Genomic DNA, 15,441 nt, shown 5'->3' with positions numbered 1-15,441 from the left:
CCTCCGTATAGTCTGGATCTCGCCGCTAGCGATTAGCACCTATTCCTCCACTTGAAGATTTTCCTAACTGGGAAGCGATTCAACAGTGCCGATGAAGCTAAACAGACCATGATGGATTGGCTGTCTGACCTAGCGGCACATTTCTTTGATGAGGGTCTACAAAAGCTCATCTACCGCTACAACAAGTATCTCAACAACTATGGGAACTACGTTGAGAAGTAGCTGAATGTACATATGAACAGCCACAGAGGTAATTAAATTTCTTCCTTTCCAGGTTTTCGTTTTATTTCAAAATGGCCCCTAATTAAAAAATAAACCTCGTATTTATAAATACCTTATATTTAGTACAATATTCTGCTTTCCTGTTATAATTTTTATGGATATAAACATAATACATCCCATTCCTAATTCTTTACAAGTAAGTCTTTAAATCTCCAGATTCTTTTGCACTGCAATTACCTTGTAACAAATAATTACTAAAGAGATCAAATGAACCATTCAGGTTCTTAAAGAACCAAATTTTATATTGGTACACTAACGGTATCAACGAAAATTTCACATCAGTCCATCCCTAGTTTCTTCTAGGACTAATTTACATTATAATTGCACAAACACCTTTCCTGGCAGTCCCCATGCTTGTGAATCAACCAGTAAATGAGACTTATTTGAGGGGTAACTCACCTTTCCTTTCCTGTCCAGTTCACCCTGAACAGACGCTGGTTTCGGCACCGCATTCACCTGCGGCGGATGACTGGGAGCCTCAGAGGCTTTCTCGGGGATATGGTTATGATTTTCATAGCTAGTGACTGGTCCAGATGCGTGTGATGCAACGCTGGGGGCTCTGCTTGTTCCTTGGCTGCTGGAGATGGAGACGGTGTCTGGGGTGGAGGTGGTGAGGGGAGCCTGCTTGAAGGTCGGAGTAGACACTGGTGACCTGGTTTCCGCCTGCTGAGGGGGAGGAGCCTGGAATAAAAGTATATAAACATTAGGGATGGGACAGATTAATCGGTACTCTATTCATTTCGGCCAATACCGTATTTACATGTGTATAGTGCGCGTGCGTGTATAATGCACACCCTGGTTTTTGATAGGTAAAAGTTACAAAAAATTATATCTCCTTTATAATGCGCAGTACAATCCAGTTTCAAGAAATGGCTTCCTTAGTTGTAGGTCGTAGAGCTGTTGCTATGCTGATAAGGAGTGAATAACATCATACCTATTCAATGAGTCACCTGTTGCTATGTGGACCAAGAGGAGAATATCCTTTTGTGTAAACAGTAAGTCTTCTATGCATGCCACTTCCCCCCTCTCCCTCCACTGTGTTTAGCATCCCAAAGCTTTCACTCTTTAACCACCTTATTTGTTCTGTAATAGTAAAAAGCGAAATCAAAATTACATTATGGAATTTCAGTGCTCAGGAAGTTATTTTCTATTATTTCTCGCCCAACAAATACTGCTCTTATCCATCCCATGTGACGGAAGGTGCATGCTCGAATTCCACCAGAGTAGCACTGCTTTTCTTGGTGTTGCAGAACATTACATTACAAAGTGAAAAATCGTGTGAAATATCCTTAAAAATGTTATAAGTGGTTTTGCTCATTCCTTCTTTACTTTTAATAAAAGATCTTCACAATATGTACTCTTTCTGTGATTACTGTAACATTTATATGAGGCACATTCAGGACCTTCAAACTAGCAGTTAGCAGCACAAGATTTCTTCCATTAAGGAATTTACACACTCCATATATACAGGGTTACCTCAAACTCGACGTATTCCTTTGAAGGCATGATAGTACAGCGAATTTGCAACAAATTGAACCCTAAAGTGCCTTATACCAACTAACTAACTAACTCTCTAGCCTTCTTAAACCCGAAGGTTCATGGCTGCAGCAACACAGGCCTTCCATCTGTCCCTATCTTGAGCAAGATCTATATACTCTTTTCCATCCCTACCGATTTCCTTTAGGTCCATCTCAACGTTGTCCCTCCATCTTCGTCTTGGCCTTCCTACAGGTCTCTTACCATCTGGTTTCCCAACAAGAATCCTGTAAACTCCTCTTTCCTCTCCCATTCGTGCCACATGGCCTGCCCACCTAAGTCTTCTTGATTTAATTATTCTAATAATATCTGGACATGAGTACAAATTATGTAGTTCTAAATTATGTAACCTTCTCCACTCACCTGTCTCCTCATCCCTTTTAGGTCCAAATATTTTCCTAAGGATCTTATTTTCAAATACTCTCAATTTATGTTCCTCTTTCAATGTAAGGGACCAAGTTTCACACCCATATAATACTACAGGCAAAATTACTGTTTTGTATATTTTAACTTTTAGTTTCTTAGATATTAAACGAGAAGACAAAAGTTTATGAAGAGAGAAGTAACATGCATTTCCTGAATTAAGCCTACTTTTTATTTCCTCTTTAATATAATTTTCATTTGTTAATATTACTCCTAAGTATTTGAATTTGGAAACTGGCTCAAACGAGTTGTTATCAATAATTAGATTTTGATTATTACCTAACACTTGGTTTCGGCCTGTAAGCATATATTTAGTTTTCTCTTTGTTAACTTCCAAACCTATCTCTTTAGCAGTTTTGAAAAATATTTTAGCATTATTCTTAATTGTATTCACATCATCCCCCAGTAAGTCTACATCATCTGCATATGCTAACAACTGAGTCACACCATTTAATTTTAGTCCTTCGTTAGTTTCTTTTACCTTCCTAATAGCATATTCTAAGGCAAAATTAAAGAGCAATGGAGATAATGCATCTCCTTGTTTTAACCCATCATGAATTGTAAATTTGTCAGACATATTATTACCCACACGAATTTTACTTTCTGTTTCACTGGTGCATATTTTTATCATACTAACAAGCTTCTTAGGTATTCCAAACTCTACTAATATATTATATAATTTATCTCTTTTGACCGAATCATATGCTTTTTTGAAATCAATGAATAGCTGATGGACATTTTGATTATATTCCCACTTTTTTTCAAGTGTCTGTCTGATGTGAAAAATTTGATCTGTAGTTGATCTGTTACGTTTAAATCCACATTGATAATCACCTATAATTTCATTAGCGTATGGGGTTAGTCTTGTTAAAAGAATGTTAGACAATATTTTGTATGTTATTGAGAGTAGAGAAATTCAACGGTAATTATTGCAGTTCATTTTATCACCTTTTTTAAACACAGGAACAATTATGGATTCTTTCCACTGTTGAGGGATTTCTTCTTTATTCCATATTAAACAAATTAATTTATGAATTTCACATATTAATGAATTTCCACCATATTTAATTAACTCAGCTGGTATTAAATCAATGCCAGGTGCTTTGTTATTCTTTAGCCGTTTAATAGCATCTTTAACTTCAGTCAAGTTAGGTTCTGGAACTAAAGGTTCTGCTGTGTGTACTTCATTTACTTCTGATTTATCTCCTACGTGCACATTTAAAAGGTCATTAAAGTAGTTCTTCCATCTATTTAGAATATCGCTTGGGTCAGCTAGAAAATCACCGTCTTTATCTTTTATCAAGTTTACTTTAGGTTGCCACCCCTTTCTAAATTCATTTACACCTTTATATAAATCTCTGATATTTTTATTTTTGCTGTTTGTTTCAATTTCGTTAATTTTGCTTTTCAAGTAATCTCTTTTTTTACTTCTAAACGTGCGGTTAACTTCTCGCTTTATTCTATTATAATTGCTTAGATTTGTATCATCAGAGTTATTTAACCACCTAAGTCTAGCCTGATTTCTTATTTCTATCCGCCTTATACCAAGGGGGTTCATTTTCGAGGCATGGTGCATTGCACACGGAAGCACTTTACCTTTTTTGACCTTTACTTATACAGTGTGTCCGTAAAGTCATGGTGCACATAAGTTACGTTCGTACTCAACGTAGGCACGAGGATTTTCAGCAGCCAATATTCGGACCTTATGGCGATGAACATGTCCACAGACATGGAATCATCGCGAAACACAATCTTCTGCAGAAATCGTTCATCATTGTCGATCTTATGAAGCATATCTGTAGCAAACGTGAATAGTGTGGGATTAGGGGGGTGGGTCTATCCACCGGTTTGATAGAGTGCAACAGCTGCAATTTGTAACCCGAAAAACGCAGACGTTTCTTTAACACCTTATGAACTGTAGTCTTGCTTAGGTGTAATTATCGAGCACACGCACGCACAGATTTTTTAGGGCTCCTTAGGTAGCTCTCCCGTATAGCCTCTACAGACTCGTCACTTACCGATGGCCTACCAGAACGGGGTTTGTCCAACAAACTGCCGATATCCTTCAACTGCTTATCCCACCGATTAATGTTATTCCTATGTGGTGGCGCTTCATTGTACACGCGACGATATTCACGTTGCACTTTGCTCACGGATTCGAACTTCGCAAGCCACAGAACACACTGGACTTTCCTCTGTACTGTCCACATCACGACTGGCGTGGGTGAGGGCTGATCTGCTGCTGCGCAGTTCGTAGTGTTGCGTCATCACCTGTGTGCACACACGCTTGCGCATCATAGTACAGAAACTTGGAGAGTTTTCCTTTTATTTGGTGAAGATTTCACATTTCTATCTTGTTTGTTGCTTTCCTGTGACCGGTCAAAAGTGCACCATGACTTTACGGTAGAGGTCTGCACGGGCTCGGGCCAGGCCCTTGGGCCTAGGCCAGGCCCTCGGGCCGGACTCGGGCCATAAATAACCAGAACTTCTCGGGCTCGGGTCGGGCCCGGGCCTCGTGGCTATTTTGTTAGCGAATATTGTCATCGAAAAATAATTTTTAATTATTGAAATTATGGTTTACTTCGAGAATGAGAATACATTTTTTATAACAGCTAGTTAACGAAGTACAACAGTGCCCATTTTTTTTCAAATGCTGAATTGGAAAGTAACTTTAATTATGTTTTCGGGCTCGGGCCGGGCTCATGTTTACTTATTATCGGACTCGGGTCGGGTTCGGGTTTCTTTTCCTCGGGCCGGGCCGGACTCGGGCCTTACAATTTAGGCCCGTGCAGACCTCTACTTTACGGACACGCTGTATATCACATGCAAGAGAACATGGATGTAGATTAGGAATGCAAGCAGTGACGCTTTCTCGAAACTGCATTATGCAGACTAACGAGGCTCTGGTGCCTGAATCTGTGGCCAGGATAATCCTGTGCAGGGCTTATTTTGTTTAATCTATTTGTGTTTGTGATTGTTCCTTCATCCATCTCATCATATCGCCATTCATCCTAATCATTGAGTAGCCAAAAGTGACAAAAGAGTGATGTAAAAATAACTTGATTCAATCAATCAATCAATGTTTCCAGTATGGGTAAGAAGTTCATTTTGGTGATTCCAGTGGAACCTCGTTTTTACACTCTTCACGGGGGCCAACATTAGAAACTTAAAATGCAGGAAAATACACAGAGTGTAGCATTCTTGACTACCTAGTTTTGAGTTGGAAACACTGTGCAACAGAAGGAGTAAGGGAAGAAGGCAGGCTTGCTGCTGCTGTTGAGTGCAGCAGCGTATATATTGTGGAGAAAAAATATTGAAAACAAATCAATAGTCTCAGTGCAGTGTTCGTTTAGGAGGGAGTTTGAATACATTACTGCACAAAAATGCATGAGCCAGCGTTCCATGGCTATTGAAATCCAAGGTCAAAATTACTCAGTGCAAGTCTTCCTTCTTCCCTTACTCTTACTGTCACATAGTGCTTCCAACTCAAAACCAGGTAGCCAAAAATGCTCCATTCTGTAGATATAGGGAAATTTATAAAATGTAAAATACAGGAATATAAAACCAGGGTTCCACTCTGTTTGCAAATAACAAAAACACTCACAGTTCAATTACAATTAAAACTGATGTTAACTTATCTTACCTTTGCAGGTGGTACAAGCCTTGTAACCTCTCGTATTACAACAAGGTCTAGCCTGTTGCCTGCAGTCTTCAGAACTTCCACTGCGTCGTAATGGTCAGCCTCAACTAAGGAAGTGCCATTGACTGACAGCACTTTATCTGCGGTCTGGAGAAGAAAAGACAGAAACGGTGAACAAATATAGGTTATATTATTATTATGGCAACAAACCTTGACATCACATGAAGATGAAGATTATCATCTGTTCAATGTTTCATTTGCAGATGTATGCCAAATATGGGCCGAAGGCTTGGTTGGCTCCAGAACCAAAGTTGTTGTAATTGGGTTTACTGTACGAGTAAAATTTGCTTTAGGTCTAGTTGATGCTCAGATAGGCTATTCATGACTCAATTTACCGTTTAATTCATATTATGGGAAAGAACGGTAATAGATAATTCAGGTACTCACAATTTCCACGAAGCTGTTTTAAGTAATTTTCTATTAATTTCGGTGGCCACTACCACCATCCTCGTTGGAATTTGTAAAAAATTACTTAAAACAGATTCGCGGAACACGTGAGTACCTGAATTACATTTTAAGTAAGATGTGAACAACTGCAATGAGCTCACACAGGAAAATGTAAGTAGGGATGGGACTGATTAATCGGCACTCTATTGGTATCAGCCAATATAGGCATATCTGTGTATTGGTTTAAAGGTAACATTATCGATAATTTTAGTGAATATATATTCATTCATTCATTGTTTTCTGCCTAATTGGCAGGTTTTTCACTGCAATCTCCAGCTTTCCCTATTCTCTGCCTTACGCTTCGTAATAGCATACAACCCAGTTAATTTAATATCATCCATAAGCTGGTATATCTTTCTTTCACGGACTTTTCCTCCTTCAACCATTACCTCCAAGGCATCTCTTAGCAGACAGTTCCTTCTTAGACAGTGTCCTAACCAGTTTCTTTTCCTCTTCTTGATGGTCTCCAGTATAGATCTTTTTTCACCAACTCTTTTCAGTACGGCTTCGTTTCTTACCTTGTCCGTCCATTTTACATGCTCTATCTTTCGCCATGTCCACATTTCAAAAGCTTCGAGTCGTTTCTCTTCATTTCTTCTCAACGTCCAGGTTTCTGCACCATATAGTGCAGAACAAAACATTTCACTAATCTCTTCCTTAGACCTATGTCCATGAGTCCACAAAAAACATTTTTTCTTCTATTGAAAGCTTCTTTTGCTATTGCGATTCTCATTTTCACTTCTTGGTTGCAGCTCATGTCACTGCTTATAGTGCATCCGAGGTACTTGAAGCTATCCACTTGCTGGATTCTTTCACTGTTTGCTCTCACATTAATATTCCTTGGTTTCCGTCCTATAACCATTGCCTTTGTCTTCTTTACATTAATCTTCATCCCATACTTCTCACAGCTGCTGTTTAACTCTTCTAACATACTATTTATGGTTATTTCATCCTCAGCGAATAATGCCACATCATCAGCAAATCTTATGCAGTTTATTCTTCTTCCTCCCAATTTGACACCTCCTGTGCGCTGGAAACAATTTTTCACTATATCTTCTAAATAGATATTAAACAAACTAGGCGATAGGCAGCATCCTTGTCGTACTCCTCTTCCAATTTCACAGCCTTCTGTCATTTCATCTCCTGTTCTCACTTTAACTCGTTGATTCATGTATAAGTTGCTTAGAAGTCTTCTCTCTTTCCAATCTACACCAATTTTCTTCAGAATTTCTGAAAATTTAATCCAATTCACTCTATCAAAGGCTTTCTCCAAGTCTACAAATACTACAAACACCTCCTTTCCTTTCTCTAAATATCTTTCCCCAATGGTCCTCAGTAAATGAATTGCATCCCTTGTACCTCTTCCTTTCCTGAAACCAAACTGTTCTTCCTCTAACTCGCCACTGACCTTCGAGAATAGGCATCTGTTCAGAATTCTTAGAAGAATTTTTTGCCGAGTGAGATATCAAGCTGATTGTTCTGTACTCAGAACATTTTCTGGCACTGCTCTTCTTCTGCAGAGGTACCAAAACAGTCTCCGTGAAATCTTGTGGCCAATCCCCTTTCTCATAGATTTCATTGCATAAGTGCAGTATTTGTCTTTTTCCATCTCCAAGGCATTTGATAAGTTCAACAGGAATTTCATCAGTGCCCGTTGCTTTCCCATTCCTCATTTCTTTGAGTGCTTGCTCAAATTCTTCATTCAGGATATAGTATCCTTTCTCATCATCAGGCACGTCGTCTTCATTTTCTACATTCAGACTGTCTGGGCGATTCTTCAACGTACTTTCCCCACACATTCGATATTCCTTTTTTGTCTGTGATTTCACATCCTTCCTCCTCTTGTATCATCCACATTGTTTTCCATTTCTTCTTTTGGAAGCCCAAGCAGTTTACTTCACGATACATCAAGTCATACCTTCCTCTTTTTTCCAGTTCTTCAATTTCTTCACATTTTTGTTTCATCCATTGTTCTTTTGCCCTGTCAGTTTCTCTTCTTAGCTGGTTATTCAGTATCCTGTAATTGTGTCTTCCCTCTTCTGTATTTACATTCTTCCATTTTATCCTTTCCTCCATTTTCTCCAGCATACTTCCAGTAATCCATGGTTTCTTTGCACTTTTCCTTTCCCTATAGCCTATTGTTTCATCCACTGCCTTCTGTAAACAGCTTTTTATTCCATCCCACATCTCATTGTTACAACTAGCTTTAAACTTAGTATAGTTTCCTTGGAAATGTTCTGCAAATTTTTGTCTTTCTTCTTCTTCCCTTAGCTTCTCTAAGTGGGGTTTCTTGCTCACCTGGTTTTGTGTTATCTTCTTCAATGTAAGATTGATTTCTCCTATTAGCAAGATGTGGTCTGAATTAATGTCAGCTCCTGGCAATGTCTTCGCATTTTTCAAACAACTTCGAAATCTGGGGGAAACCCTGGGGGGTAAAGGCGGTCAGGGGCGTGATGCTGATCACATCACCCCCACTCACGACCGGATCAAGAAAGTGTGGGGCGTTACCCCCACACCCCCTATACGCCTTCATGGCATGGTGCTATGCACAGGGGACCACTTTACCTTTACCTTTACCTTCGAAATCTTTCTAAGTGTAAAATTCTGTCATTTTGTTATAATTTTAATGGAAAGAAAAATTATCTCCTTTCCCTACTATAAAAACAAAGTAAATGTCGAAAATTGCAGACGACGTGGAAGCAGACGTACAGTTAACAACAGCGCAACTAGCGGTGGCCGGTGGCCTCTGTCTGATTGGCTGTTTCGAGTGCCTTCTATGACAAGTATGAAAGGTAAACCTGCACATTGCCTATTTCCCCCATTCACACAACAGTTAGGCAAAAGGGGAGAATTTGCGCCAGAAACTACAACTGCCCTAATACAGAGGCTGTTCATCAAGGACGGAAGACCACTGCGAACCTGCCTGTGGTTTTAGTTTCGAGGTTGAGTTTTTTGAGCAGACTATGCACAGATAGATTAATCGGGACTTGACCTACAGTTTAAAGTGGGATCCCAAGCACTATGTTCATCCAACAGATATCGAACCTAGGACCTCTTTGTTACAAGTTGACAATGTTACCACTATGCCTTGCGAATCAGGAGCAGGTGCATAAATTAATTTATGAAGTTTGAACCAATAACTTCCTGCAGCATGGACAGAAGGTTCTCCATGAACACTTCTGGGTTGTAACGATCACACTGAAAGTTAATGGGATTGTTACAATCCACAATTGTCCATTACTGTACAAGCACCTACTCATGGACAACTTGAAGAACTTCAATACGCAGAACATCAAAAAGCATATGGTGGTGCAATACTTCAAAATATGATATAGTTCTTACATTGAACAAATTGTATATTTTTAATAATCAAAGAATAGTATTAATTGCATTAAAAATAGTAGCTTTTGTATACACATTGCATCAAAAACAAGTTTTTTCCCTAAAATTATTATTAATTAACAATTATGCTTATTAATTTATTATAAGCACCTAAAAGTCGTACAATGGAGTTTATAAAGTGCTAAATCCCTATTTTTTAGCACCTAAAAATCCATTCCCTTGTAATTAGTATAGTTTTTAAATCAAATTTAGGGTTTTATTCGCCATTTTAACACCGATATGCCACTTTATATACCACTTTTGATCCAGAAATATGCAGTTTCTTGTAAAGATATCATGTGTTGTATTCACCAGAAATGTGTGGCTCTAGGAATCAGGCATGTAACAGAATTCTTGTAGACTTATAGATGCTGGATGAAGTAAGTAAGTTATACTTAGAAATCCACACTAGTCAACACAGTTTGCATTCTAATATTAGAAACATTTAAAAACAGTGTGGTGCACTTACTCTAAGCCCTGCCAAGTCTGCTGGTCCACCATCTGTCACTCGGGATATAAATATGCTTTCGTCGTTTCCTTTGAATGGAGTTGAGCCTTTCCCACCAGCAATTGACAAACCTAAGCCAGCGGACGTGCGCTCAATGTGGATTTCAAACTGTTCCTCTCGGACTTCTATTGTCGGCTCCATATCTGTAAGAAGGAATCAAAAAATATATTATTAAAATACCACGTTGCAATACTACTTTCATAAAAATTTTTGTAAATGTTACATGGTGAATGCCTACAAAAAGACAACTGCACCTAGGGCTAGGATGATAATGATACTGATGTATCAGTTGATTATTAGTGGCCTCAGTATCAGAAAGAACCTCGGCCTCCCCGATGGCGCAGTGGTTGCGTCATCGCCTTGTAATCAAGGAGTCCCGGGTTCGATACCCGGTGGAGGAACAAGTGGTTCGGATCCCACTTTAAAAACTGTAGGTCCAGTCCTGATTAGCCTTACTATGCATAAAGTGGACTTCAAACAACAAATCAATCCAATCAATCCAATCAGAAAGAACCAGTTTGAAATTATAGCAGTGTTAACAACCTTTTCATTTTAAGAGTCAGGTTACCCTGTGAAATGTACAAAATGTAAACACAGTGTAATCTCAATTACAGTGAAAACTCAATTTTATGTTTTTCAGAGAACCAAGACAAGATAATTAAAAATTCAACTGTGAAAATTTTATAACATGTTACTGTATTGGGACCACAAAAATTGAATGTATAATGTGGGAAAATGAAAAACTTTGGAGGGTTAATTCAAGTTTCTACTACCTTATCATTTGGTACACACAGGAGATGTACTATGTTGAAAAAACAGTGAAAAATACAGGCTCGACCAGGACTTGAAGGTTGTCCCACACTTTATCATTAAAATAATAATTAAAATGTATTATGAAATATCACAAAAAGCAGTGTTGCGAACTATTCATAAGCAATTTACTGGTTCTAACAAATACTCTGTAGCCTAGTTACTTGAATTGACGCATCATGAAAGGCCATTTTTGAGAAAATATAACTCTTTTGGAATTAAAAAGAAAGCAAAAAAAAAAAAAAAATTAAGAACCTAAAATATTCGGAACAATGAATTTTTTAAACTGTCATCCACCCCTGTTTGACCTCCTATTTAGCACACGGGAGATAAAAACAGTATGCAATATACATGGTACCTACAACAACGCAATATGAACCAAGATCACTGCCAGACCAAGATACTTACTGGCACCTATTATGCTCCTTTTTACCTTTTGCTTAATGCTTTTTTGTTCAATGAACTATTAAACTATTACCAACACAATTTTGCACAATTGTAGAACCCTAACAGGAACACATTTTAGAATTTTATTATTCACTTTTGTTTATTGCAGGGGCCACAAGGATTCTATAAACAGGAATTTATTTCTTTCCCCTTCTAATAGTGCTTTTTTGGGAAAGGGATACCAAAATCTCCCTTCCACAGGAGTGTGATTCCCCAACTGCCCATGATAAATACTTTTCCTTCTACAAATATTTTTTGTGCAGCATTGCACATTTGAAAAGAACAGACTTGAAAACTTCCTGGCACAAGAGGCTTACAGGGAGCTAAAGGTTAAAACAATTACCTTCATTTCCATGGTCTACGATTGATTCCGGTGGTGTTGGATAGAGCGATCCCTTCTCATCATTATCGTCCTTCTTCTTACTCACCTGAAGCATAAAATTTGAATATCAATATATACATCACGCACATAGTACACATGAAGGATTCTATCATATGAGATCTACGGGGGAGTGCTAAAAAATAAAGCATTTATTTATTTCATTACAGTGTAAACTCATTCTGCATTGTACACATCAGATATTCCTGCTTCTCCATTGCAGGTTTCAAACTTCTATTTGCAGTGATCGAGTTTCTAACTGCAGAAAATGTGGCAATTGAAATTAATCAGAGAATGAAGGCTTTTTCTGGGGATGAATGTGTAGACATCAGTACTGCAAGACGTTGGGCTGTTCGTGCTCATAATGAAAACCCCCGCGAAGGAACTCTCAACATGTGTGACAAAGAATGGAGTGAAAGTGCAACTGATGAAGGTCATCAGAATCGTGTCGATAAACTCATTAGAGAAAACCGTCTCTCATCATTCATCCTCAATAATGGCGTATTCGCTACTCATGGTGAGCTTAATGGCAACGTGCGATAGGTGATAAATGTCCACATGAATGGAAAAACACAACACTTGAGTTTTATACCCTGAAAGAAAGGATCACCATGGTAAGATGGAAAAGTTTACCTGTCTCTGCCTGGAAATGGAAATTCAGTTGTGAGCAATTATGACCGTGACTGTACAGTATCTCGAGAGTTTGACTTTCAACTCGCTCCAATGTTTCCTCGCTCAATCCTTGTTCTGCCCCTTCCAATGTTCGCTCTAAAACTGACCAATGACCTCTGTTGTCCCAGATATTTATTGTCATAGATTTTACTAAGCAAATGCAGAGTCGGTCACCTGTATCTTCTTCCTGGTTTCACCTGTTTTATGTTTACGCCGTTTGTGACCAGGAGCCTAGGTAATGTCTGACACCGCATTCCTTATTGACAAGTTCCTGTCTGGAAAATGATGGCCAGTGTCTGGGATTTGGAGCTGTTTTTAATCTAATGTATTTTCCATATTTGAGGATTATTAAGATAACATGGGAACAAGTGCAGGTGATAATCACAGATCTGGGATACCGAAAACTTTGTGCATGATGGGTGCCTCGGAATTTCACTCCAGACATGAAACAAAAGAGACTGAACATTAGGCAACAGTTGCTTTATGGCTAGAAACTTGAAGGTGATGCTCTTAAACAATATTGTCAGAGCTTAAGGAACACTTGAGAGGAGTTCATGTTGAACAGAAGTGAGGCTGTCGCTCTGTGTCAAGATTAACAATTCTACAGTGACGACGTTAAGAAACTGGTCTCTCATTGGCAGACATATGTGTTAATAGTAAATCTGTCGATAAGGACAATAAAGTTCTGGAAAGTTACCTGCATATATTTTATTCAAATAAATTCAACTGTTTTCCAATAGAAAAAAAAGGAGGCATAATTTTTCAGCATGCCCTCATAGATATCCAAAAATAAACAAATGTATCTCAGCATCTTTGTGAAAACACTATGAGTGGTTCTCACATTATAAGCAGTAATTCTGGATACTTACTTCTAGCCTGGACATCTGTACACAAATGAGAGCACCTCATAACAAGGTAACCAAAAATCTGGGGGGGGGGGATTATTTACAGAGTAAGCAAGCACACAAAATATGTGTAATACATGCTATGGAAATGGAAAACACAATGAATTATTCTTATTCCTCACCTTATCGAAGGTGATTTTCAGAGGGCTGCCCAGTGCCCACCCTCCCATCACAGGGCTGCCGACCTTACTAACTGCTAATTACATACCTCAAGACTCGTGCAGAACTCAAAACATGTATATCCAAACATTATCCAAGAACCAGTATGTCCAAAAAGTCACATACTACAAGGTAGGGATGGGACCGATTAATCGGTACTCTATCGGTATCAGCCGATATAGGCATATCGGTGTATCGGTAACATTACCGATTCTTTTACCGATCCGATATATCAATAAATATATGATAATTTAGTGCAAAATTCTGCCATTTTGTTGTAATTTTTATGGATACTCTCCGTGCCCTACTTTCTAAAAAAGTAAATGTCTAAATATGCAACTCCTTTGGCACTGCAGTCGCCTCAAAAAAACACATTTATTAAGGAGATCAATGAACCTTTCAGGTTCTTCAAGGACCATTTCTAATTTTATATTGGATCGGTAGAATATCGGTTATCGGTATCGGTAAATTTTATATCGGTACTTTATCAGTACCGGCCAAAATTTCATATTGGCCCATCCCTACAAAGAAAAATTCCTTGTGGCTATGTGTCACATCCTGGCATTTAAGGGTTAAGGTGTAGAGTTTATATTTGCCATTTCAGATACTCAACACTCCACATACAAACATAAGTGACAAATGTTACGGAATATACTAATCTACGAAAAATTGTTAATTGTATAGGAATTTCAAACTGAAATTTACCTAATTAACTTCATGATATCTTATTTTGCAATAATCTTTCTGCCTGTCAGATAGATCGTTCTGCACAGGACACTAACAGTAAATGGATTGAGAGAATCCTTTTTTATTTTCCACGCTGCTATCTTTTCATTTCCTTCCTTGATAAAAGTAAGAGTGCTAAACTGTCAAAAACTTGCTTCGGGGCATTTGTAAATGTATGAATTCATTTGGATTAATAAGTTACAATTTTTCACGTCTGCGGAGAAAAATTCACATAGAATTCATCAATAATTCCTGGAGTCAATAAAAATTCATGCATAATTCCCAGAGCCAATAATTCATGCATAATTCCCAGACAATAATTCATGCATAATTCCCAGACAATAATTCATGCATAATTCCCTGAATTCAAGGAATTCCCGGTGAGTAAGCACCCTGTTCTAATCCATGGTAAAAAGGTAAAAGGTAAAGTGCTCCCTTGTGCACAGCACCACGCCATGAAGGCGTATAGGGGGTGGATATGACGTTAATAAAATTCATACCATGACATCATTCAAGGGGAAGAACGTTTTGAGGAACTACTTTAATGCTTTGTAGCAACATCAAGTTATAAAAACATAGGCTGACACTAACCTGTGCTATAATTGAATGAATTTTCTCTTTGTCTAATTGTGCTGCAGTTATTCGCTTGTTCTTCAGGTGGTGAGGAGTGTCGCGTCGAATTAGCCTGTTGGAACGTGGTCGACTATCTTCTTCCTCCACTTCGAAGATAACGTGCTTTTCTTCAGATTCCTGCGATAATTATGGAACACGTCACAACAAAAATACACAGAATGTTCTGCAAATTCTAGAACTGAACTGATATGACTTTGAACTCATGCCCATACCGATACTCTTACCAATTCCTGCCAACACTTGAAATAGTAATAACTAAAAGTTGTTCGATATCTTAGTTAATATTAGTGGGTGAGCATTCCAATCTGATTATAAGCATCTATATACCTAAATTTTGATTTCAAGAGAGAGAGAGAGAGAGAGAGAGAGAGAGAAGGAAAGAAAGGAAAACATCTTCTCTCCTCCCTTCCCCCCTCTCTCAATCCCGCAGGGG

The 15,441-nt window shown here is 38.3% G+C and overlaps 1 protein-coding gene across 7 annotated transcripts in view; it reads right to left on the bottom strand.

Annotated features, from left to right (window-relative positions):
• The window catches only part of LOC145997186 (protein lap4-like), a 320,630-nt gene that overhangs the window by 92,827 nt on the left and 212,362 nt on the right, over nucleotides 1-15,441 (bottom strand). For all 7 annotated transcript variants that reach the window (XM_083133899.1, XM_083133902.1, XM_083133903.1 and 4 more), the window contains exons 15-19: nucleotides 14,967-15,125; nucleotides 11,878-11,962; nucleotides 10,239-10,420; nucleotides 5,885-6,028; nucleotides 682-963 (exon numbers count right to left, since the gene is read on the bottom strand). In XM_083133899.1, the coding sequence (XP_082990025.1) occupies nucleotides 682-963; nucleotides 5,885-6,028; nucleotides 10,239-10,420; nucleotides 11,878-11,962; nucleotides 14,967-15,125 (852 nt within the window). The remainder of the gene's footprint in view (nucleotides 1-681; nucleotides 964-5,884; nucleotides 6,029-10,238; nucleotides 10,421-11,877; nucleotides 11,963-14,966; nucleotides 15,126-15,441) is intronic.

Source organism: Lepisma saccharinum, chromosome 13 (genome assembly GCF_977018435.1).
Source record: "Lepisma saccharinum chromosome 13, izLepSacc3.1, whole genome shotgun sequence".
NCBI classification, from domain to species: Eukaryota; Metazoa; Arthropoda; class Insecta; order Zygentoma; family Lepismatidae; genus Lepisma; species Lepisma saccharinum.
The sequence above is the reverse complement of the archived record's forward strand: the minus strand, read 5'-3'. Positions and strand labels throughout refer to the sequence as shown.